The sequence below is a fragment of the Cynoglossus semilaevis genome, chromosome 19 (genome assembly GCF_000523025.1).
Source record: "Cynoglossus semilaevis isolate Cse_v1.0 chromosome 19, Cse_v1.0, whole genome shotgun sequence".
Lineage (NCBI taxonomy): Eukaryota > Metazoa > Chordata > Actinopteri > Pleuronectiformes > Cynoglossidae > Cynoglossus > Cynoglossus semilaevis.
Window position 1 is genome coordinate 1808852 of NC_024325.1, and position 27143 is coordinate 1835994.

Here is a 27143-nt window from a genome sequence, read left to right on the forward strand (position 1 = left end):
ACAGGTATTCTGCCTCCATTCAGAGTGCTGTATTGACACATTGACAGTTTAATTAAATATAAATCATAGTTGTATTATGTCATTTCTTACTCTACAGTCTAATCACTTACTGTGATCACACTGTGGTACTGTGACATGGCTTTGAAATCTGTATTTATTTTTGGGCTAGAAGAACCAGGACTGGGAGAACTAGAAGGGTCTCTCTGTGATACTATGTGGCTGTGTCTAAGCCTGAAGCCCGTGTGTGTGCCTGTGCACACTGTGATGTTACTGTAATCCTGCCTGTGTGTGGATCAAAATCATGTGTCATTTTACACGAAGAGTGTGATGAGTGCAATTTTTGTCGGCAGCCAATGAGGAGAGCCCCTGTTACTGGGCAGCTATGTGGTTATCCACCCCCTGCAGTTCTTTAGCGAGGTCGATGTCATGCGTCAAGCCTCATGGACGGTCAGATCATCAAAAGTCTTTACGACACACCTGGCTCCTGCAGCGGTGATGAACGTCAGCCTTGTTTTGTCGGTCGTCCGCTTTTTTAGTGGTGACGTTTTATTTAAGAGCTATAAACAAATGGAACTTGAATATATTATGGTCTGGCAATCTAGAAATTATTTCTAAGTACAATGTACAGGTTGCGACAAAGGTGGTTTAAAACTACAAGTGTGAAACAACATAACAGTGTGTTGATAAATTAGAAAGATAAATGAGAAAGAAGAAATAAAATCTGATATAAAGTGCACATTCGTCAATGATAAGGACTTTGTTGACAAGTATTGATTGTGGCCCATCAGCTTGTGCTGTATTTAGCAAGGAAATTCCACATGTGCAATCAGAAATTGCTAGTCTTTTACTGTATACAATGGGAATTACCATAGAATTGGACTTGTCAACATCAAGTCTAGTCAAATTTCCACTCTGTAACAATAATCTTTATCTACCATTTTTGTGTTTACAGTTTGTGCAATTTTGACCTTGTATTGAACTTAAGGTTACTTAACTAATTTATAAAGAAAATATTCCAATATATCAGTAGAAATTTTATTTTATTGTTAGTTGCAGCCCATTATTTTGTAATATTACAATAAAGACATTAAAACTTAGTCTGTAAATACATTTACAGTATGTTTAAATTATTGCTGTGCACTTAGTAATGGTGTACTGTGGACTGGCAAATCCAACTCAAAGTTTTATGACCCCCTCTTCAAACCTGCCTCCTGTTTTACTTTATTTTAATTAAAAGAAAATATAGTCTGGCCACTACCACATGGTGGCGTCTGTCCTCAGGGACTGGGAAGTAAAGCACTAGTAAACTGAATGGAGAGGAAATCCTATTTACTGAAGGAGTCACACTTTAATCTCTGGGGGGGGTTTCTACCAACATTCATGTAAAAACATACAGACAAAAACAATGACGAATAAACATCTCCTTCAAACCTAGACCCATAAACAATAACAAAGGGATTAAAGATACCAGTGATCCAGCTAGTTAGTCATCATGTGGTCTGACTTAATCAGGATAAACGTATGTATTTTCCACACAGAAATCCTCATCTTTATACTGTTTACTGCCTCGGATTAGCAGCACTGTCATGATTCTGTCCTGTTAAAGATTAAAGAAGCTTTTTCCCTCCTCTTTCTTACTAATATTGTTGTTTGCAGTCATAAATGTTCGTTTCCCCTAGTGTGTTCGTTTGGTTGGCGAGTGCAGGGCTCCTGTGACCACTTTGAATTTAGGTCAGTGTGACCCCCTCAGGGTTCGACAAACCGCTTTCTCCCCGAGTCGCTGTGATTGACACGTTTTCTTATGGTGAATGAAGTCGTGCTCTTACGGTTTTAAATTCTTGATGAGTAACACGTTAGGAAAAAAACAGCACTAAATGCCTCTGCATGCTCTCAGTCAGATATTCCCTGAATATCCTTCAGTTGGTTCTTACTGAATAATGGTGATCATGGTCATTATTAATGGAAACCACAGTAGCTCATTCAGTAAGGCTGCTCAATGTTGTTTATGGCTGTTTGTACTGAGTCTGTGTACATGTCATTCCATCACTCTGTCATCTCCGACGTCGTGTGTACTCCCCCTCTGTGTTCGGGCTGCAGCACCGTGTGGCCCAGCCTGCAGACGTGGCTACCTGTTGTTCTCTGCTTTGCTTCCAGTTCTTAGTATTTCTAATCAACACTGTAATAATCAACACGCTGGCAATGGCTGGAATTACCAGGACACCCTCTAAGAACATAATGCCTGTCTTAGACACTGGGCATCTGTTGATGTCCCAGCGATATGCAGGGCACAGAAGAGGAGGGTGAGGTGGTGTAAGGAGAGGATTAAAGGGGAGTTGAGAAGAAGGGGAGGAGAGAAGGAGAAGAGATGACCTGACCACATGCTCCGGCCATAAAGAGCTTTTCTTCAGTGCTGGCTCTTGGCCCTGGACAGGCAGTCCAGGTCAAATCCTGAGCCTTCATTGAGCACTGACCTACTCTGCCGTCAACAGTCACTGTGATCTGTAGGCTTCATCAGTGATAGTTGTAAACAGAGACATGGACATTAATATGTGACGGTAAAACAGCCGCGGTACATAGGTACGTTATCTTAGCCATGTAATGAAGGGGTTAAATCATTGAAGATAATGGCATTTTTAAAAAAATAGATTTTATATGTACTTATAATATGCTCAGCAACAGTTAGTATTAGATGGGTAACCAGTTTTTATACTTGGTGCAGTACAACGTTTTGCGCAAGGTGACTTCCAGCGTCCGACAGCTTTTCTGTCGAGTAAATGCTGAGGAGACTCTAGGGCAAAGTGCCAGCGAGGAAGCCAGATGGGAGCCCAACTCTCTACCTGCAGCCTGCCCCACCCGGTGTCAGTCTCCTGACACCCCCTTCTGCCATCTGTGCCGACGTGCCCCTGGCTGTCACCAGCTCAGGAGCTGACTGTGGCGTTCCTGGCTGTGCGTGGCAACCGACGACACAGCTGTGCAGATGTCGTCAAAGCGACAGCCAGGCCAACATCTGTGCTCGCTGTAGAAACAACAGACTGTCACTTTGGGAGAATACAGCCGTCTGTTTGATAGTGCTCTTTAATGTCCTCCACTGGATCATAACCCCCCCGCCCCCACCCTGCTCGTGTACATATGCTTCGGAAAACCCTTTACTGTTTTTACAGTTCCTCACTGCATCATAATACTTTGACACTTCCATAAATATGTTCTAGGGATTAAACCCGGATTAAAGCGGTGCAAACTAGACAGATTTACATCAGCTCAGTAGATCATGAGGATTAAAGGTCACAGAGAGAGAGAGAGAAAAAACATTAATCCAAATATTATACTGTTTGTTGAATCTGCATCCCTGTGTGTTTTATCTTGACGCTGGTCACATATGTTTCCCCTGTGTGGTTCGTGACAACCTGTTTTTCTTCCTGCTGCATCCTCATCAGCCGTCTCCGCCTTTTTTTTTTTTTTTTTCCAGCTTGATGTGGTGTGGACCATGTGTCAGGTAGCCCTTCATTACCTCACTGTGCTTCAGCCTCTCTACCTTTCCTCTGCTTTTCTCTCTTTTAACACAGTTTCAATCAACACATTGTACATGTAATGCTCCTGCGTTTGTATGTTTGTGAGTGTGTTTATGTGAGGAGAGAGAGACAGAGGGAGGGAGGGAGAGAAAGAGGGAGGAAGGGAGGGGGGTACAGCACAGAAAGGAGAATGAATAAAAGGGCTTCATACATTTTTATGACCACACTGAAAAGGTCAGTCATGTTTTGTGGTTACTAAGCAACGCTGCCACCCCATATTTGACAGTTATGGACCAGAAGAGTCAAACTCAAAGATGTTTGGACTTCATTTGTCTGTCAGGATAAAAATACGCAGCACACATCTGTGAACAATCATAGTCTTAATACATTCACTCATGGTCAGCATTGAACTGGGTCAGAACTGAACACTGTTGCATTGATCTTTGGCCTGACAGGGCTAAATTCAGGAATGTGCTGGGCAAATGAAAACAAAAAATTCAGTTTTTTAATCAGTATCTTATGAATTTACTTGTGTTCTTACTTCTCATTTTAAACCTTCTGTTGTGCTTTTTAAGCTGCTAAACCATTTGACGTTTTATTATTATTATTTTCTGTCTTCAATCACATTTTAACAAAGCCAGCAGAAATATTTTTGATAAACCTGTAAGGGTGTCATCAGGAAAATGATGAAACCCTTTCAGCCTCTACGAGCTCCTGTATTCCACTCTCTGTGGCCCTGACCTGAGGAGCAGAGGATGGTTTCATGTGTAAGTCCTGCAGTTGAACGCCCATAACACACGGCTTATTTTCAAGCAGACACAGCACTTTCCACCCTCTAATGGCGAGAAATTACTCTCCTAGGGAACACGATTTCTCCATTTCTTCATTCAGCGTACACGTCGACTCATTAAACTTGAATTGTGACTTTATCTCACGTACTTTTCAGAATTCATGGTCAGGGAGAATGTTTCAAAGATGATCTAAAAAAACGTGGATTTCTAACTGTGCATTAGACGACTGTTCCTCTATTTTCACCACGTGAGGTGGTTTGAATTATTCAGTAGTCCGACCCAGACAACATACAAGGGCCCTTTGAACCCCAGATTGTGACGATCCTTCAACCCTTGATCATCTTTTCAGACATTTTTATCTTCATTTATTTATTTAAGATCTTGTCTTTTTTAACACAGTAAAAATAAAATCACAAAGTGTTGGAAGGCTGTTAGTCAATGTGGGTTCACCTTGGGTACATGTTTGATTGATGATTAAACAGTCAAGTGCACTGTGACACTACATCACTGACAGATTAGTGCGTGTTCCTGTGTGATCAAGCTTTATTAGTTCATAAAAGAGTGATGGTGAGGATCAGCACAGTGTTTCCTAAACTACTGTTTCTGAAGTCGTTTTTTAGTTTGATTTGACTGGAGTGCATCACCACTAATCTAAAGTCTATGGTTTGTTTTGCAAAATGAATCTAGTTTCTGCCCGTAATAGTTTACCACATACCAACTTGCACAGATGCTGTGGTTGCATCTGTAATCAACGATACAAACAAATAAAAAGTAATAGTTTAAATTCAGTGACTTAGCTTTACTTAGAGAAATATATCTGGTGTTTATGGTGTGAGACTGCAGGCCCATTCTAGGAAGTAGAGGGATGAACCTGCTGCTGACGCTGCTGAGGTCTGAAGACTCTGACCCCGGAGGGAGATCAGACAGAACCAACACAAACAAAAATGACAGTGGTTACAGTGTGTGCCATCTTGGATTGGGTGGCTGTAGTCAGTGATAATTATCTGTTTTATTTTGGAGCAACTCTGACTGGAAACATGTGCAGGCCACACACACACTGAGAGAGAGAGAGAGAGAGAGAGAGAAGACATGGGTGACGGCTCCTGCATTTTTATACACAGCCAGATTGTGTGTATCTCTGATGTAGACACCGAGATCTGTGAAGAGGACCAAAGTCTGACTCACCTGCTTTTCCTACTTTCATTGACTCTCACACTGCCATGTGGCATTGAACGCCTTCTGCAGCTACTGTTGTGTTGCTGTCAAAAACATCCCTTTAAAGGCTAATCTGACGGGATAATATGAAATATCTGCTGCTAAAGATAATCCACTGCTAGCTAATAAATGACGCCTGGATCTACCTAAACAAATCCAAGTTAAATGTAAAAAATGTCTTGACATGTTAAATGAAGGTCACGCCTACTGTACTCCAGTCATCGGTGTTTGCTTTAGTTTTCATTTATAGACGCTCAGTCTCCTCTGTGGTTAAGCTGGAGGTGAACACATGCAGGGGGCTGTGTTTGTCTGACATGGCTGCCGTTTGATGCCCCCTGGTGCATTGGGGGTGGTCGCTGCTTATATTTGTCAAGGTCAATTAATGAATGCAAGGGTAAGGCGGGCAGGATCCCCCAAAACGCCCCCAGGGCTCATAAATTATCCAGAAAACACATTTAAAGACAGGACTTGATCTCCTCCAATTAAGATAATTTAGATTTTTCTCCCTGCCAAATGCCTACATAGAATCCAGTCAGGTGTAGCCTACACCATTCCCCCTCCCTCCCTCCCTCCCTGCCTCCCTCCCCTGCTTCCCTCCTCAGCATCCATCCTCCAGCCTGCCTCGCCACAGCAGGAGCAGCAAATCACAGACGGATGTCTTGTTTATGTTAATATAGTTCCAACTGTCAGACTTTGGTGCGTCTTTTTAGCGTTAAGACAAAATAAATTTTTGGTTTCTGTTTTCCCCCCTCCCTAACGCTCCTTCAGAGGCTGAGCTGTGCGCCCCTCCATCCATCTCCCCACCCCTGCACCTTTAAGGCAATGGAGAGGGAGAGCAGCGGCTGCGGAGAAGGAGGCACGGGTTTATTCCACTGCGCTCTCAGCCACGGCAGGTTATAAGCGCAGGGAGCAGTGTGCGCAGTTTGTGTGTGCGGCTGCGGGGGGAAGATGCGTGTGCTTGTTGCTCGCCGGACGGAGAGAGGCGGCAAACAGAGAATGAGTTTTCAGAGCAGCTAACAATCAACTCTATGCGCTTTTTTCAATCCACGGGGGAAAAAATCCAACTTTTACGCATTCGTGTTACGTTCCACCTGAGGCGACATGTTTGGCTGTTTCCTGTTCGCACAGTTCTAATTCATTCTCTTACACTCGGTGATTCCCTCCTTTAGTCTCATTTACAGCCCTTTTTTGTTGTGTTGTATTTTCTGTTGTTCAGCCGTGGAGTTGGTTTTGCGCATAGGCTGTGTGTCCTCGGCGTCTCCATCCTCTGACTCAGCAGCAGGAGCGACAGGAGCCGCGGCACTGCTTACCTGGACCTGCGCGCACCGAGCAGAGCTCCCTCATGTTCCTCTCGCAGCTGCGCTCCGACACTGGGGGACGGCTGCACTAAGGCCCGGCGCGGCGCGGTGCGGTTCGGTGCGGTCCGGTGCGGTCAATCCAACAAAGGAGAGGGACGCACAGCTGTGGATCATACTCTATCCCCGCTGTTGCAGGAGACAATCAGCAGCAGCAGAAGCAGCAGCAGCAGCAGGAGGAAGCTCAGACCTCCTCTACATCTTCCTCCCAACGTGAAGGATTGAAGGGAGAGAAGGAGAGGAGAAAAGATAAGAAGAGAACCACGGGCTCCTTTTTTCCATTGAAGTTGACTTGTTAAAGAAATAGAAGAAGGGAATAAGAGGAGAGAGTGCGAGGAGATAAGAAGAAAAGCATAAGCCTGGATATTGAACGGAGCGGGGCATGTGGATATTGGCTCTAATCTTTTCTCAGTGCATCTTGAATGGTAGGTGATGCATTTGTGTACATCCAACTTCACGATTAACCCCCCGGTGCTAGCTTCACTGGTCCTTGTTTAATTTATCTTTAAACGTCCCCACAATGAAGGTATTGATTCCGTTGTTTTTCCTCATTTTCGTCCTTCAGTAGAACACTGGAACAGGCTGTTGCTGTGCCCTAACACAGCCAGTGTGCACAGGGGTTTTTGGAGGTTTAATGCACTCACATCAATAATTTCAGCTATAAACCGTTAGCATCACGTTTAATTACTTTTGTTGCTCAAATTCTCACATTTTCAACGTTTTCGTTAGACTTTTTTGTTTAATATGCACAGGTGTGCAGATTAGAGGGGGAGACAGAAAGAGGGGGGGGTGAAATGCAGGTTGGACTGCAGATGTAGGATTAAACCAAAAAAAAAAAAAAGATAAAATTAAAAGTAATTTGTGCAGGAAGAATATTCCTTGTACCTTAATAGAGCAAATATCATGCAAGGCCTAAATTCAAAGCTGACAATCTGTTTCCTTCCCTGTTGGTATCTTCTACCTCATCAAACTGCACTGGGCCTCGGTCTAGCTGCATTTTCCTGCATTCATTTTACATGCTCCGTGGGTTAAATCTTTCTTTTCAAAGATACTTTCGTCATTATGCCTTATTAGGTGCATTTTCTTACAACAAAAATTTTGGCCAAATTTATTGTGTTATATGCATTACATGCGTTGTAGTTATTATTTTGTTCACCATTTACGTTAACTCTGTGCAATTAATTTGCCTTAATCGACGCAATAATATTACAATACCGTCAAGTTTTTTTTTATATACAAAAATCCATCCCTTAACCAACGTGTTTATTTATGAAAGTCAGTATTATTGAACAGTATCTCATGGTGTTAATGGGTAAAAATGCATGAACTAAAGTATCTTTTGCATGTTAAATAGGCTGTCTGCACACATGCATTTGGATGTATTGAGTGTCCTTTGAATAAAAGGATTACACAGAATGGCTGTGCTTTTTTTTCTGGCATTGCACCCGCCATATTAGAAGCACAGACATGGAGGCATTTTGGATTGGAAAAAAAAAAAAAAAAGAAGAGAGCGAGGGAGCTATCAGCCATATTATCCATACCTCTCAAAATGTGATATTTTGACAAGGAATATCTTGATGTTCTGTCTTTCTTTTGGTTCCAGTTGAGCTGGACTGATTTTTATTTGCAACAAATTCAACAAGGGTGCGAGGGGGTATTAGAACGACAAGGGGCTGTGGGGTGAGGGCTGGGATGCGCGTGCGATTTGGGGGCAAAAATGAGCTCAAGAGAAAATTGTGATGTTGAAAAATCCATTTAGACTGGACAAAGGTGGAGAAGAGCGCTTGACAAATCAAAAAAGTAGAGACGAGTATTGACAGGAGAGGCTGACGCGTCAAGCAAAGATGACAGAAAAAACCATATCGTGGCCATGCAGAAGGGTTCAGTGAAGGCAGCGGTTATTTATAGGGAATAATGGAGCAGATGCAGAGGACAGTGGTATATAAAAAAAACCATCCCCTATGTTTTGTGTCGGAGGCGAATGATTTTTCTGAAATTGAGAGGACACTTGTGTCTATCACAGTGCTGTGCTGAAACGCCTGTTTGCTGAGCATTATCCCTTGCCTCGCTGGTGAATGGCTCTTCTCAGTCTCTTTGGTCCAGGCAACAGCATTTGCAAAATGGCTGCTGCAGACATCTACATGGAAAGTTTGAATGGCAACAACAGCCACTTTGATTGTGATGAATGCTACATTTGTGCTCGCTGCAAGGGCAGGGCCATTCATATTGACAAACTGGGTTCATTTGATGGTGACCTTTTCTATTGATTCCAAGATTTACATTTTGTAGCAGTAACTGTAACGACCTGAAAGACGTTACGGCGATCCTCCCGTGTCTGTTGTGCTGCCGTCTGCGCCGTAGCAGAATAAAAGGGCAGTGGTTGTCGATATTAGACGCCACTCTTTCTACTGTGGCCGATTCGCTTCCATCACACAGTCCAGATGTGATTAGTTCTAATGAGGATCTCCTGTTGAATCTGTACATTCTGGACAGAGAGGTGTAGCCTTACATGAAGGCTTTTAGGGCTCTGGACCACTACAGGCTTCTGAGGTTGTCTCTATGGAGACCTGGATAATGAGTGTTGTTGCAGTATTAGCTCTGCTTGAATAACACTGCACTCTGTTCAGGTGAACCAGGCATTGCTTTCTGAGAAACACAATTTTCAGACCATGGCAGGTCAACACAGTGTGTGCACTGATTTGAATGCTACAGCATAAAGCTGATGTCATCACCTGTTAGTCTGAGCAAAACATTAAAATGCTGTATTCAGAGTACGTTTTCGTCATTTAAAAAGAGTACTCACTGCACCTCTGTTTGACTTGTCACTGGCCAGTTTCTGAACACATTTCCAGCCCATCTCGTCACGGATACAAACAGTTCACTGGTTTGCGGAGTAATGTATGCAGAGGAGTTCACTTTAGTGGTGCTCGAGCCATTTAAAGTGCTCTTGCAAAAGTGTCTATTAAAACCTAAATGGAATAGGAGCAACATATTACAGCTGTGAAGAGGTAAAATTGGGGAAATGCCATAATGTTGTTTTTGCACTGCTACGCAGGGGGAGATCTGACACACGCTCAATTGGACGCTAATAAGCTGTGTAAATATACAGCAAGCCCCTCGGTCGGCTGTTAGCATCAGTCTGTTGATGTGTATTTTTAGCTTTCTGCGTTGGGTGGTCATGGGCTGCTGAAGGAATTATTAAAGTAGTCAGTAGTCATTTTCACTGTGACTTAATGCCGACATCACACATGATTAATGATGATACAGAATTGTTTTCCCTTGATAACGTTTTTTTTTTTTTTTCTAGTTTGGCTCATTACAACCGCGGGCTGAATACAGAAAAGTGTCGTGTAGCATCAACATGTTGGACAGTCAAATTTACAGGATTAATTTAACTGCACATGATTTAAACCCTGACAGAACACCTGGGTTTGTAATAAAGATTTCAAACAGATTAGAAATACAGTGGTAAGTGGTGTGTATCTACAGTATGTCATCGTATTATGCCTGTAGTTTACTGATTTATTATAATATTGTATGATTAGTTTAAATCAAAAAGGCTGTTCTGCTAATATGGATGTTAGCTCTGTGGACAATGATACAATTCCAATCAGCAGACATCAGGGAAACTAAGCAAACAGGTCACATTCAGGCCAATGGGAGTGAAGCCTGTTCAGAGAAGTGTCTTGTGAAATACATCTGTCACTTCATGTAAAGCCATAGTGGGCTGATAGAGTCACTGCATCACACACAGGTTCATAATGAAAAAATATTTCAAATTATATTGATGTTACCATCATTTCCGTAAAGTATCTAGGTGTGAGTTTTATTACAATCTGTTTCTACATTTGTTTATTTTTATATGTTCCTACATTTGAACAGACCTTCAGTCAGGTTTTTGGTTTCATTACAATTTATGCTGATTTGTCTGTAAATGTGTGTTTTATACTATATATAATACGTTTTTACAGGTACTTACAAATAAGCTTTACTTACTTAATTACAATGTAATCCGTCAGCATATATTTTAGCTTTCCCCAGAAATTGTATCTCAACTTTTGGAGCGTACTGTACAGGTGTTAATATTTACACTTTCACATCCATCGGTCCAAATACCAGAACGATGCATTTCCTGCGATCACTAATCGCTCCAGGATTTGTTAGTGCCATCAGGTCAAGATTTGTGCACGCTTGAACCCAGGCTTGGCTGCTCAGCCATAAGTAGACTCAAGCATATGTTAATGGATGCACATTGAGCTGTTATAGGTTTCATTTAACCCAGACCAGAATGCTTAAAGAGATGGTGGTGTGTAGTGAAGCAGATAAAGAGAAGGAAAGAGGAGGCGAGTGGAAAGAGAGGAATACGGTTTGTGATATCAGACAGATTTCCTCTGCAGAACCGGGCTTTTTTAGGCACTTAGCGTCGTATCAGGGTTAAACAGATGCAATATTAAAACTGTTTTTATGGCACACTGGAGAGCAAATATCTTGTCCAGTGACACACAGGTTTATGCATCACAATACCAAGTGCTGTTGTTTTTGCCTTGTAGTCCACGTTAGGACTGAACTATGTTCAGATAATGGTTTTCAGGTAATAACCAGTGTCACACATGACAGTAGAACGGCAGGATAACAAATTAAATGTCAGCAAAAGTTGTTTGTCTCTACAACATGCAGTGCATTAGGAGGTTTTCAAGCCTGTCATGTTTTGCAGACAGGACAACCAATGATGCACAGCTGTCCAGATGTTACCAGTTAGAATCCTAACATATATCTAATAATGATTACTGTAGTGGTACCATCGCTGCTCTTAGTATGATTATCTGTAGTGTAAATACATACGTTATACTCCAAGTACAGTTTAAATGTATAGTGAGGATATTTTGGGTAATTCTTTTGATTACAGTGCATTGTCTTAACCCACAATTGCAAACTGCAGCAGCCACTTTATGTAGAGGAGGGCACTTCTGGGAGTAAAGGTCGGTTGCTGAGGTGATGACATTGTCGCCTAAACCCCCTCCTGCTCCCCCTCCCACCCCCCCACTGAGACTAACCCTGGTGGGGTTTTCTTCTGCATGTCTGTCTGCATGCACTCAGAAATCTACTTATTGCAGAATGTGTTCAGTTTATTACTACTTATGCACATCCTAGTGAAGAACGTTAAGGCTGACGTAGTCCAACACAACAGTCAGTCCTGTACTGTACAAGGATTATATCAGAAATACTGCAGGACAAAAATTATGATTTTATATCTGTGTTAACACATTTTCACAACATAGAGAAATCATATATAGTAGTATACCATTACTATTATACTTTACTCAGTCACAGTTAAAATAAAAGTCAGTTCTAAACAGAAATGTACTCATGGTTGTCACCTGATAAAGTTAAACATGTTTTGCTGCAGTGACGTGTACATTAAAAAAATCTCTGAAATCCAAGGATTAAATAAATAAAAACAGTGTTTTCTCCATTAGCTAAAGCTGACATTTAGTTACAGTAATGTGTTATAAATTCTCTCTGAATAGGGTACGTAAAATAAATGCAGTATATTTACATGGATGTTGTAGGCCATAGCATAAAGGGATCTTTTTTTTAATGTTGATTGCCTCAGCTAAGACATGCTATATTTAGAGCAGCTGGTATGAATATTTAAAGAAGAAGGATTTCACCCTGAATATAATGTCCATATAGTTTACCATAGTTACACCAATGTCAACCAACATCTCAAATACTGTGAGCAACAGAACAACAAACCAAAACAATGTCTAATTAGAGCCCAACAGCACAGGTTGAACCTGAGACTCTCCAGTGGTAATGTCCCTGTGCTCCAGCCTGGAACTTTACAGGAACTGGGCGTGTCTTCAGGTCGAGCGAGAGAAAAATACATTTGAAATGATGGAAATATGGATTGTTTTTCCTCTCATTAAAATATATAAAGTTTTTTAATAGGTTCTTTGGTAATATACTTATAATAAACGAATAGGCATATACATAATACAAGTATTAAGATACAGTATCTCCATATATACAGTATATATGTATATATATATATAAACAACAATATACAAACTTAAAAATATACGCCTGAATTAATGTCATTCTTTAATAAAATAATATATGTATAATATATAGATAGATAGATTTTTTTTTTAGTGATTCAGGTGCTGGCAGTGTGGACTCAGTACTCAGTGATCAGTATTCAGGAGCCTGCTCTGTTCCCGTTGCCTGAAATCTGTTACATTTTCAAACATTCTGGCAAATGTTCCATTAAAGTGCTGCTAGCCTGCAGCTCTACCCTGCGCCAGTCTTCCCACTATCAGGCCTTTCCCAGAAGTGATTATGCTAATTGCTGTTTGATCAGATGATTAAATTATAATTTGATTAATCCCAGCCAGTAAACGCTCTGAATACATTGATGTGTATTTTGCTGCCAGGTAGTGTTTGTAGACACTGCTGTCACACAGGCAGGTGCTTCGACTGGCACACACATACTGTACAGTACACACAGACACATACAGCCAAAGTACACTGCAGCAGCGATGTACGCACAGCTGCACAGGCGGCGGTTATTAACATAAATGAAATGTTGCTTTTGGTCTAGTAATCACAGAAAACATGAAGATTAATAAAGGATGATTCTGGTCTGAATGCAGATTGAGTGCAGCTCTAATGCAGATGAGCTGCCATTTTCCCACTCATTGCCTGTCTCTGTTACTCTCAATTGACCGTGTATCCATCAGGGTGATTTATAACAGTGCCGTGTAGACAACCTGCTGTTGGACTAGAGAGGAAGGCTCTTTAGGGTGTGTTTACAGTAAGAGTCAGTGCAGCTCTTTAATAGGACTTCACATTATTTCTGTTTGTTTTAAGTGTGTTTATTTGAGTTATGATTAAGGTTGTGCAACATCCTAAAATTACAGTTTTTAAGATGATATTTTGATTTAAATTCTAATTTTAAAAATGCAATTCCAGTCAGACAATTTCAGTTTCAGTTTGTGAATTTTGGCTTTACCAATAACTTGACTTGCCTTAAAGCCACTCTCAACAGGTTCTACAAACCACTGTAAAAATGCACAGTAATGACTTAAATCAATTTACTCCATGAAGCAAAACTTTGAGTTTTAGTTTAATAATAACTGTGAAAAAGAATCATCAGTTTTGTTTGTGTTTGTTTTTCTGCTGCAACAATATACGGAATGTTTTATTGACATATTCAGTAATGTCGGATCATATGGATCAATCACGGTAATCAACATGTATCTGTATAGCAGTTTTGTGGGGGTGTAAGAAGCCGCTGCTCATATTCAGTTAGCCTGTTAGTCGTTAAGTATTTGTGTTTCTCCTCCTTTTCTGCCTGACCTCCAGGCTCCTGAACTGTGCCGTACACTATGAAGTTGCTCTAAGATATGAGACACGAGCTCCCAGCTACTGTATCAGGCCCACTTTGTTACTTTATTTCTCCATTCATTCCCTCCTGCTGTATTTAACGTCTTCCCTCTCAGCTCACATGAGATCCACTTCTCTCTACTTCTGTCTCGCTCTGTCAGCTCATTTAGAGTTACACCTGAGAGTACAGCAGGCAGAGGTGGTTGACATTTTACTAAAATAGAAATAATGCCACTCTTACCTTCCCTAAAGGCATGCTCAGCATATATTATTCTGCAGCGTTACACGCAGACTTAATATTGGAGAACAGACAAGAAAGTCAATAACTAGCTGCTGAAAAAGTCTTACTGGAGCGCCTTAAATTCTAGGTGGTGAAGAATGCTTTAGTGTTTTATTTATATAGGGTTGTTTTCATTGGTTGTTTAGTATGGAACAAAAAAACCTGCTCTTTGGTGTTTACCGTCGATGTGCTTTGCAGAGGGATGGGAATGTTAAACAGGAAGTCAACCAAACCTGCCTTCACTATAGCAACAGCATCAGGTTCAGTCCTGTACCCTAACCCTTTTGTATCTACTTCAATATTTTGTAAAGTGAGTAAATAAGAGTTTAAACATCACAACGACAAGGAAGTCAGGGTCCAGTAATCAATTACTACATATAACGTAACCTATCATTTTAAATATTGGGGGGATTTCAAGATTTGGTGAAACTAACCAGCTAACTGGTTAGCACGCCATTACAGCCACGTGTGAGCCTTCAACACGTGAGTGTTTAATGAGCCAGAACAGATGATAGCTACTTTGTGTCCAGTGCCATAAAGCTCTGTGAGCATGCAGCCACACAATTGCTGCTGCAAGCACGTACCGTAGCTACAGCTACGCTACAACCTCGGGGCAGCGAGTGACCACCGACAATCAGTCAGGCTAAAAATAGCTCTGTTGTTCTGTTTGGTAGTTTTTCACTTCCAAACACAAAGTTTTAAAATACCTCTTTTGAACTGCACTACAAATTTCAAAAACTCTACTCTAACAGTCTTGCCCCAGGTCATGTCAAAATTGAAAACAAAGAGGTTGATATTTTGATTAGTTGAATTGAAGTCATTTAATAAAATGAGAAATTGACTTTCTTTTTAACTATATGGATTATTAAATCACATATTTTACACGTTTTCATTGCTGCTGCCACTTGTTCACCTCCCCACTGATCTCTCACTCTCCTCCTCTCTCCACTGCAGTTGATTTAGACCCTTTGTCCAATTCCACCTCAGTGATGTAACTGATTCAGGGCTCTAAAATATCCCGTGTGCAGGAACATGGTTTCTGTGGAAGCTTATGTAAATGAGCGTTCATATGGAGCAACTAACCCTCTCCACAGTGACTCGCCTCTTGCCCTCCAGAGAGTTGACATCGAAGGAGGGTAACATTGGTTTTACATAGCGGCTGCGTGGCACAGATCACACCGTTTAACATTATTCATGAGGGCAAATTGGGAACCGATGATTTGGGAGAGTGAGGAGACCCGGTTCTCTGTGATCTGTGCATCTCGGCTCAACGCGGCACTTCTCTTTACAGCTTATTGTGTAAACCCCCAGGGCAGGAGAGGAGAGGAGGCTGGAGAGGTTGTGGGGGGTGGGGTGACAGGGTTGGGCGGGGTGGATGCTTACTCACTGTCATCATGAGGCCATCCTGTCCTCCACTCTACTCCATGCCTCCCCACATCCCAACCCCCCACCCGCCCCCCCGCAACCCCCACTCACCGCTCCCAAGGCAGTCTCTGCAGAGCTCTGCCTTAATTACCTGCATGGCCTGACATGAGCTGTCAGTGTGACTCAATGCTTGTTTGGCCCAGTAGAACTGCCCTTGTGTCCGTGATGCCCACCGTAGCACCACAAATGATCTCTGACCCGGCGAGGGCCACACTGTGGCTGACAGCCAAGTGGACTCTAAACCTCGTTGACCTTGGGCAGAGAAGACATGTTGTGGCAACTGTTTAATTCAGTGGGACAAAATCATGGGAGAGCGGTAGAACATGTTATGTAAAATACCTTTGCAGTCAAGACGGTGAGCTAAAAATAAGTGTGTTTGTGTTTGTTGTTTTCTGAACACGGAGATGTGAAGCTCTCAAACACACTCAGCAATTGTTGATTAATGGTGTTTGGTAGAGTTAAACACAGACTCTGCATAAAGCCCCTGACACATCAGCCAGCTAATGCACAGTCTAATGCATGGACCCTTTTATGTTGTGTGTAAGCGGGACTGGTATTGATTGGACATTTACTTAAATAAATTGCCTGGGTGATTAGGAGGAAACCAGTTATGGACAATGTCAGAGAGCCGGTTCAAAGGTCCCACCTAGGAGACAGAACAGGGAAAATATGAGTATTTTTTTGGATGAGAAACATCATTACATTTATGTTTTTTCCCACCTTGCAACTGGTGTGTGTCGTTCTTTTTAAGTATGAGACTAACAGTTATGGTGTTGTAAGATGGCCGATGTCTGTGGGCTCCTGTCACATGAGCGCTCATCCCCCCACATCCATGTGACACGCCTGCATGAAGTCGCCTTGACCACAGCATGTCTGGTGTCCTTGAAGCAGAGCCTTCACCTCTACACCCTGACCCCAATCTTTACAAAATTAGGTTTTTACAATAAAAAGCCTGTTTGGAGATACTGTGTCACGTAGTATGACGTGTGCACCATGGGTTAGACCAGGGCTGACCAATATGTAGACTGGGATCTACCAGTAGATCATAAAGGGAGAGCTGCTAGATCAGGAGCAGATTAAATTATTAATAACATTCCTGTCTAGAATTAACCATATACTGTAAATACTGACTTAAATCATACTGTACCACAGACATACATGCGTTTAACTAGTGCCCTGACATATGTTGTATACAGTATCGTTTAACAATTGCTGTGACTATGGTTTTTATTTATATATTATTACTGCAGGACTTTGAGAAACTTTAAAAAAGTATGTTCTCCCTAAACTGTCATTTCTCCAAAATCCATATCATATCCCTCAAAATATATTTGTGTTTTTTTTCTCCCACCAAACATATTCCAACAAAACAAAGAGGAAAACAATTACAAACACATCAACACCAATGGTGACACTGAGATATTAGCCTTGTGGTGCTAAAATGGGGAAATACAGTACATTTGGGTTATTCTGGGTTTATTTCTCATTTCATTATAAGTTGTTGAATACTCCTGATTTTAGAAATACATTTTGGTTTTCATAGAAAAACTATAATGGAATACAAATACCATCCTTCCAACCGTCTTCGTCTGCTTATCCGTTACCCAGTCGCAGGGCAGCAGTCTCAGCGATTAATTAAAGATGAAATACAAATAACAAGAGTCATCTGACTTTCAGTTTCAGTTTGTTGTTATTTTCCTTCTTGTGTGCAGTATGTGATGTTTCTGTGTTGTGCGTCTGTGCAAAAGTAAACTTGAGCGTGAAAGTCAGGGTGCAGCGGTGCAAAGGAGAGATGAAGGTTAGAGAGAAATGCAAACGGACAGCAGTGCGTAGGAGCAAAGAGGAAGGTGAGAGTCTGGGGTGAATCAGAGTGGAGGACTAATGTGAAATGTTGTAGAATACAGATGAGACGGAGCTCACCTTTGACCTCCGCCATGGCACCTTCTCCCAACCTTCTGCCTGGTCTTTACATTCTCTGTCTCTCTGTAAATAATGGTCTGTGTGTCAATGTGTAAGTGCTTTCCAGGCTCGCCGCTACCCCTCACCCCCCGCCCTATTTGGGTTCCTGGGCCCTCTACTGAAAAATACATGTGCTCTTTTTTTTTTCTATCTGACCGACTGAGATGGACACTGCTCTGTTTCCATCAGGCTTTTTTAGACTTAAGGAATCAGTCTTCCAGAATGAGGAGGTGCTCAGATGGGGCCGGATGGGTGAATATTTTATGAGTTTGTGCAAAGTAGACAGTGTGACAAAAGTAGTTCTAAGATAGCCATTTATTTATTTATTTGTTTACTTTATTCTCGCAGTCACATGACATGTCCCAAACCAGCATTAGCTTCTGGCTGGGGACCCACAGAAATTGAAATTATATATATATATATATATGTATATATATATATATACATATATATATATATATACGTTTTTGGAATTTTCTAACTTTTATTCACTATTCAATAATCCTTACGATATTATTATTACGATATTATGGCAGTTTACGTGTTGTTTGGTAAAGGAACATTACAAAAAAAATAAAATAAGTAGAATATTTGCTTATCTTTCCTCCAATTTTCTGAGATCCCCAAGGTACCTCCAGGGGGCCAAGCCCCACATCTTAAACACCTTTAAAATATCATCCTGGAAGTCTGAACGTGTTCTTGACAATTATTTCATCAGATAATCTAATGTTCGACAAAAAAATTAAATATTTCATCGACTAATTGTATTATACACTTTCAAACACCTGGTCCAAATCAGGCTTCACTCTCTCTCTCTTTCTCTCTCTTTGTAGTTCATTGCCTTGTTAATGGTCCCGTACCTACAGGAAATTAGATGTAGCAGTACGAGAACGTTTAGATCATCGTTCAGATGCTGGCAGGCTGTTGGAGAGCCAACTGTACTAATCTGTGCTGAAATATTTACTCCACTGATAACTCGCAGTCACACAGGCGCCCCGCTTCCCATAACAGATGCTGTGATTTTATGACCATCTTGACGACAGATTTTTCTACTAGATAAAAACCACTGACAAGCTGTTACTCAGTGTGATTACATGGCTACAAATTAACCCCTGTGAAGTTCCTCATGCATCATTATGGGTTGAGATTAGTTTTTATTTTGGTCCCTTTTTTGGTTTATTTACTATATTAATGTGTTAGAGCCATATTTTGCAGAAAATATGACTGAAATAAAAAAATATTATTGGGAATAAATTAGCCCGGGGCCAATGCCTGAGGAAAACAACAGCGTTCCTTTATTTGCAGACACATCTACTCTGTTGACGAGATACTCCCACGTTGGTAAAGTGACACCTCAACGTTTGACTCCCACTCCGCCCGCCAGAGCAGCCGCTGTTATAAAAATAATTAATGTTCAGGTTTCAGGTGATCAATAAAAAACATCCTAAAGTGTCATGGCGCCTCTGCTGCCCCCTCCCTCCCCCCCCCACGCCTCCCTCTCCTCCCTGTTCTTAGATAAGAAACGAAAGGCTTGTATCTGTCGACAGCTACAAGCTCTCCCTCTTCAACACCTCCAGGCCTGGTCCTCTGAGTACTGTGTGTGAAGAGAGTGCCACTAGTAATGTGCTGAAACATGTGTACGCCGCAATGTTTGTTTGTCCTAACAGGTTGAACGACCGGTGGGTGGAAGTGGCCGGTGATTTGAGCATGCTCATTAGGAATTTATGGAGCGCTAAAATGTTTGGTCTCTGGGGAGGGGGGATTGGCAGCTGTCGCACTTGCAGGCAAGCTGGCGACAGCAGAGGGAGATTCAGTGGAGATCTCTGAATCATTTACTGTAGGCAACTGACTGCAGTCTCAACTGCAGCTCATTCAACCGTGGCTTAAATGGGATTTCATTATTAACAACTTTTATCGCTTTTGTTGTTGTTGTTGTTAGTTTACCAAAAAACTACGACGAGAACACACAACAATGAACATTTATTTTGAAGAATAATCCAAATAGTTTTAGAGGGATGAGAAGACGTTTGCAAAAACTTGAAAAAAAAAAGTTAGACCAATCAAAGACACTTCTAACATTCCACTGATTCCACTGGTGGATATCACACATGGTATAAAACCTCTAATATGGAAACCTCCAGTTGTACCTGCTGTAACACTTCATACTGCAGTATTTTGTGATTAACATGTACCGTCCATATCCAGTTGTTATTCTGTTCCAACACAGGCCTTATTGCAGCATGAGAAAAAGTCATGCTTCACTAAGATATCGCATGTATTGCGAAGGCTCTGAAGGAATCCACAAACCTTTGAAAAATTCATAAACAATACTGTGCCACTTTTAGTTCCGTAAGGGAAAATTATCTGCATAAAAACGTCAAATTGTCTCGTTTGGGATCCACCTAATTTACACTACGGGTCTTGGTTTTATGCTGACAGTGTCTCCTGTTAGTACACACAATGTGCACAGTCAGTGTTCTGTTTCATACACCTAAAAAGAAGTGCCCCAGATTTTGGAAAATTACCTCTGGAAAAAAAACAGAAATGTCTGCCTGAGTGTCTCATCAGCACAATTGGATTGTTTACATCTCATGCGTTTTGCACCTTTTGATATATTTTGAGATTTTTTTTAAGGGCGTGGCTCCAGGCATACATGTTGTGTAAGAACGGTTGACTTTTATTTTACACCCACTGCTGATTTCCTCCAGCTCTGCTGCAATGTCTCTCCACAGAAAATAAAACCCACTCTCCTGTTAGCTCTGGCTGCAGAGAGCAGAAACACATCTGGGGAAAAGAACCCTCTGTCTTTCTTCTTCTGAAAAAGAACAACAATGTATTGTAGTAAAGTGTTCACCCGGGGTAGTGACATACTTTATTGCTTTGGTAAATATTGACAAAAGTGTTGAAAGATAACGAGCTGATCTCACAGTTTATTCATGACTTTATTTCTCTCTCCCCTCAGTTTTCTGTGAAGATCTACGTTCCAGCTTATATTTTGTCAATGCATCTGTGCAAGAGGTAGTGTTCGCCAGCACCACAGGGACATCAGTGCCCTGTCCCGCCGCAGGCCTGCCCCCTGTCTCACTGCGCTGGTACCTGGCCACAGGCGAGGAGATCTACGACGTGCCAGGGATCCGCCATGTGCACCCCAATGGCACCCTTCAGATCTTCCACATCCCCCCTTCCAGCTTTAGCAAACTCATCCATGACAACACCTACTATTGCACAGCGGAGAACCCCTCAGGGAGAATTAGGAGCCAAGATGTCCACATTAAGGCGGGTCAGTGTTTTCGCCCACAGATATTTTCTGCTCAACAACCGGTCTGTAAGTCAAAGTGTCTTAGCTAATAACACTTCTTTCTGTCTTTCTTTCTTAGTCCTACGAGAGCCCTACACTGTTCGGGTGGAGGACCAGAAAGCCATGAGAGGCAATGTGGCGGTCTTCAAGTGCATTATCCCCGCCTCAGTGGAGGCCTACATCACTGTTGTGTCCTGGGAGAAGGACACGATGTCAATCAACGCTGAAAGTAAGTCAAAGCAGCTTCGATGTTCTTCTGGTCTTGGGACAGAAACAGTATATTTTTAGATTTATTATGTGTTAAATATATGTAACATATAGCATTTGTTGTGTGATATCAAAGTCACGTCTTCGCTATGATCTTGTAGATTTTCTTAGAGGCCTCTCTAAGAAATATTTCAATTGTATTTGCAAGGCCCAGAATAGGGTGCACAAATAGATTCTCTCCATTTATTCTGTACATAGTTCCAGTATCTAGTCATCTAATTTACCCTAGACGCCAAAGACGAGACCTAAGTTGTGTTTGTCAGACATTTACTAATTTTTGAATCAGTGATTCCAGCACATAACGTTCACCAGGGATCACTGTATCACAGTTCACTCTCTGATTTGGCAACATTTTTACAATAGCTGCTGATGCTCCTGACACGACCCAACATGGAATGTAACTAATTTCCTGTTATGTTTAAGATGATATACATTTGCGAAACTTTTCATCAAGCTAGTCCTGGTCAAGTGACACATCGCAGCCTTTGTGATGTTCTGAGCTTTGTGACACCACCGCCTCGTGGCATCAGGGCAGGGCGCGCTCAGTCTGTCTGTGAGCGTGCATGTGTGCGCACACACACGACTGTCTGACCCGATGACAGTGAGGTCCCGCTCCTCTTCCTCTGCCCAGTCTTCCATGAGAGAGCAGGCTGGCAGCCACGTCACTTTGTCTCAATGTATTGACCCATTTCTGCGGCTGATAGGAAGCACTGCAGTGCCCCGATCGTTCAAATCACTTAAATGGAACGCTCGCCTGCGTGATTGTTTGTCAGCCCTGGGGGGCAAATTCACTTTATGTGGGGCATTTAGCAAACTCAATAGACAAGAGCTAATGTCATTTTGCTTTTGGATGGAGGGCAAACACTGGCCACTGAATGCCTTTTTTTGTTGACGTGTCCACATTTGACCACTGAGGTGAAATCAGCCGTGGTGAAATCTATAGCAATCTCTTAATTGTCCATAAATGGATTTGCCTCAGGTGTGTGATGTGAGGGTGTGGTCGCTGTACAGTTTTATCAAAAGGCTTTCTTATGTCACCGAGTTAATATTTAGCTTTTGAGATTTCTGAAGAATTTGGCTGCAAACTTATTAAAAAATTTAAATTAAAAAGTGATGATACGTTTTTATGGATATCTATGGTCTGTAAATTGACCCTAGTGTGGGGTGAATGGTGTTTGTCTCTATGATGGTCCAGGGTGTAGCCTACTTTGGCTCCAGCCCCCATAAAAAAGCCTTAAGCAGTAGAATGACTCTTACATTTGGATGTTTACCAAAGTGGCCTACAGTTAGACCTTTGTTGAATCACAGAGTTTTTATATTGGTCCATATCTGGTCATGCTATGTTGTGATTTTATCTCTAAATGGGATTATAATTTACCTGGAGGTAAAATAAATAACAGTAAAATACATGTTGCTGAGGTCAATGTGATCACTATATGTATGTATATCTCTTACAGTGTGTATAACTGTTTACCTGTTATCATCCAAAGGTTAATTTTCTTCTGGAAAACCGTCACATCTGTAGCTGTTACCCAAGAAAACGCTGTCAGAACAATCATCCATCCAACATTCCGCAGCTCTTCCCTAAAATAAATAATGGATGTTAGAAGCCTATGAGCCCACAAGCAAATGGTCTTTAATCACATCTCAGTGCACACATCCCGCTGAAGCACTATCTATTCCCTCCAACTTCTATACTACACATATTTTAAGTGCACTATATTTATGTCTGTAATGCACACTGACTGACAGCTCAAAGTAAAACGGCTCAAATCCTTGGCCCGATTTAAATCTCTCAATATTTGAAGTTTTAACTCTGTAAAAAAAAAAAAAAAATCAAAGACATAAATAATTCAACTGGCCTTTCAATTTGGAAGGTGTAGCGCTGTGCAGCGTGCCCGCTGTAAGTCTCACTGGACGATGTAAACCTTTTTTGAGCTTTCGCAGGGCAGGCTGACAAAAGCAGCACTTAGAGAACTGGTACGTCCATTAGAACAGAACAGAACAGAACAGAACAGCACAGGACAGAACAGAACAGAACAGGACAGGACAGAACAGAACAGAACAGCACAGGACAGAACAGAACAGAACAGCACAGAACAGAACAGAACAGAAAAGAACAGAACAGGACAGGACAGAACAGAACAGAAAAGAACAGAACAGGACAGGACAGAACAGAACAGAACAGGAAAGAACAGAACAGAACAGAACAGCACAGGACAGAACAGAACAGAACAGGACAGGACAGAACAGAACAGAACAGCACAGGACAGAACAGAACAGAAAAGAACAGAACAGGACAGGACAGAACAGAACAGAAAAGAACAGAACAGGACAGGACAGAACAGAACAGAACAGAACAGAACAGAACAGAATAGAATAGAATAGAACAGAATAGAGTGCTGAAAAACACTTAGAAAGAACTCCTAATAAAAGCAGCAGATCAGTAAAGCTGTCTGGTACAAATGGTTTACAGAGGCTTGGAGTTAAAACAGAAACTGTAGGAAACATAAACTCCTGTTTAAGTACTAACTCTTCATTTTACTGTTTACTGTAGTTTATTTATTTACACAATATTAAAGTTACTTAAGGTTCTCAACTTTAATGAAGCAGTCTGTTTAATCTGGTGTAGAAGGATCTTATCAGCCACAGCAGCTCATGGACTGACGTTGGTTCGTACGTAAGATACAAAGAGTTTGAAGATTTTGTGTTAAACAATGGTTGTGTTGTGTATTTTTGGCTAAAAGAGAAGCAGCTGTATTACTTCTTGTTTCTTTTTTAAGCAATAGAAATGCATTCAAATGCTATTTTGTGAAATCGTAATCGCTTCGGTCTTTACTAAGTGGATTTCTGCTGCTGATGGTCAGAGGTGTTCAATCTAAATCTAGTTGGACTTCAGTGGGTTTCTCAAAGTTTTGTTTTTCTTTTTGTGATTAATGGACAGTGTGAAGACGAGAGGATTTCAATAATAATTTAAGAATGTCAGTAGGTTTAAAGGTTATACAATAAAAAAGTCTAATATCTAATAATAAATCAAATAAAAATCATATTTAAGTGTTGTTTACTCAACTCATCATAATGCTAAAGGGTGTGGAACATGAGAATCATTTAAATCCCATACTTTGGGTAGAATTATCCTTTTATTTTGGAAGCTACATTTTTCTTTTTTGTTTCCTCCTTCAAAATAAAACAACAAAAAAAGCTTTCATACTCACAATCAATGAGAGAAATAATTATTATATGTTGTTTATATTATATTATAACTGATTTATGAAAAAGCTGCTCATTTCTTTATCATTCTGACAGAACTTTATTTTGTCGTTAAAACAACATATCCTTCTGACTACAGCGAAAAAAAGTCTTACTGTGGTTGGATTGGAGTGATTTAAAAAAAACAACAACATCATCATCAAATATGTTTTGGAGCGCTCCCATTGGTTGAATGTGTGTTTCCTGTAGTGCGTGGTTTCTGTTTGTGCTGTGTTGCTGTGCAGGGCCGTCCCTCAGTCACTGAGGAGGCCTTGTAGTCGTTTGCCTCGGCCTGATGTTGCCTGCTCTGCATTCAGCAGCAGCAGGGCCAAGAGGGGGCTGAACCCCGGCACTGCTGCAGTCACACACACTCGCACACATGCACACTCGCACACATGCACACTTGCAGGGGCTCCTTTTTATTCAGTGCACGAGCTCAGCACAACTACTGTCGGCGGCCATTACACCACATGTTCTTGTTTCTGGACTCGACCACTGTGTTGTAATGTTGTTTTTTTTTTTACCATTTTCTGTCTCTTTATCGGTGACATCATTGAACAAATGTCTTAATTCATTTGATTCAACCCTTCTGTCATAGTGCTATCCTATTAGCAGCCATTGTGTGCTGTTGTTACCAGTGTACACAGACAGGTGAACTGTCTCTCTCTGGATGTTGAAGTGTTTAAAGTCATTTTTGTGAACAGGGGGGAAGATTCAAATGCACTGAAGTGGTTTAATTAACTGTGAATTCAGGGCTTTAAGGTGAATATCAAGAGTGGCCATCAAACTAAAACAAACAGCAGGAGAGTTGATCAGATGACCAGCGCAGTTTCAGTTTTTGAGCCTGAGATTATCTTGCTGTGTTCCATGAAAATGGAACTCATCAAGAAAGTAAAACACAGATAAAGTGTTTGGTTTTTTTTCTTTCTTTTGCCTTAGTGCATCGATGGCATTCATGCAGCAAACATAAAATACTGTGTAATGCTGTAGCCTACAGGTAGCATGTAAAAATAAAACGTCTTTTTGTAGGAAACAGCCTCGCAGCCTACTGGTTGCAGGTTTTTTTTTTCTCCTCCCTTTTCATAGAACGATGTATAAGAAGCGCAGCCATTGGTGCAGCGCAACCTTGAGCTGGAGCTGAGGTGGGTGGGTAATGGTTTTACTGGTTTCTTTGTGGTGGAGATCTAGAAGGAGAAAGGAGGGGAGAGAGGAGAGGATAAGTAGCTCTTTTTTCCTCTCTTTCTCTCTCTCTCTCTCTCTCTCTCTCTCTTTTCCCTCTCCATCCCTGCCTCACTCTCTGTCGACAGGCAGGATTGGAACTCTGATGTGTGACAGGCTGGATGTAGACTCTTTTTGCAGCATTCGTCATTCCGTCTGTCCGTGATTGGCTGGAGTATTGTTATTCACACAGAAAAATGGGTCAGGTGGCCTGTGGAGAATGGAGTGTTTGTATGGACGGATGGACCGATATCAAAACACACACACGTGCAAACGCACACACACAGGTACACGCAGGCGTGCGTGTACACATTCATACCTACACATGCAGGATTGGACTCTGCAGCAGAGATCCCAGGCAAATAAACAAGAGGTAAATAAAAATAAATCTAGGTTATGTGCTGCACGTCTCTCATGTTAAATTCACTGTATCCTCTCAGAAGCCGCGAGCTGCTTCTCTCCTCACACCCTGTGGCAGCGGCTTAGCAGGATAAATAAAGGGGTGTGCTGAAAAAAAAGGGACTGGGAAGAAAATCAATACCTGTGTGCATGAATCTGGCTGCAGCTGCCACAGAGAATTATGGGAACATGACGGGTAGATACACTCTGGTTGGGTAGCATGCAGTCGACGTGATAAGCTATGTGGAAGGAAAAAAAAGAGAGAAAAAGGGAGAGAAAAACAGATGCTGACTCTCAAATCAAATGTGATTGGTCAGTGGTGAAAGTACCAGTTTTACTGTAATCATTAGGATGTGAGCCACACAGGACATGACCAACAGTCACTCAGTATTCACCTAACCAGTCAATTATTCTGTTAGAGATAATCCAAAAGTCGCTAATGAAGACAATAATGACTAATTATTAACAAACGGCAGCCAAATCTGGGTGTTACAAGTAAGTGTCCAGTAGGGGAGCAAATATTTAAAGATGACTGTTTAAGTATGCTACATGTACACGTTCTGCTCTTCTCCAGCCTCAGCCGGAGACTGACGGAGATATTAATTAAATTGGGTGCAGCAGTGATCACACTCCCACCGCCACACTGTGCTGTTTGCTCACCAATAACCGCAATTTGTTCTTTATTAAACTCTCGGGGCCTAGAACAATTAGGGTGTGAGCTGGAAGTGGTGGCACTTGTGTGTGCGTGTGTGTGCAGGAGGAGGAGGAGGACGAGTGGGGGGAGGGGGG

General features: G+C 41.6%; 1 protein-coding gene across 3 annotated transcripts in view; it reads left to right on the forward strand.

The window, feature by feature from the left end:
* Positions 1–27143, forward strand: part of dscama (Down syndrome cell adhesion molecule a) — a 100030-nt gene that overhangs the window by 1737 nt on the left and 71150 nt on the right. For 2 of the 3 annotated variants that reach the window (XM_008332252.3, XM_008332250.3), the window contains exons 1-3: positions 6158–7295; positions 20886–21203; positions 21301–21450. In XM_008332252.3, the coding sequence (XP_008330474.1) occupies positions 7253–7295; positions 20886–21203; positions 21301–21450 (511 nt within the window). In that variant the 5' untranslated portion in view covers positions 6158–7252. Of the gene's footprint in view, positions 1–6157; positions 7296–20885; positions 21204–21300; positions 21451–27143 lie in introns of those variants that run through there. The other variant, XM_017041772.2, reaches the window with a different exon arrangement.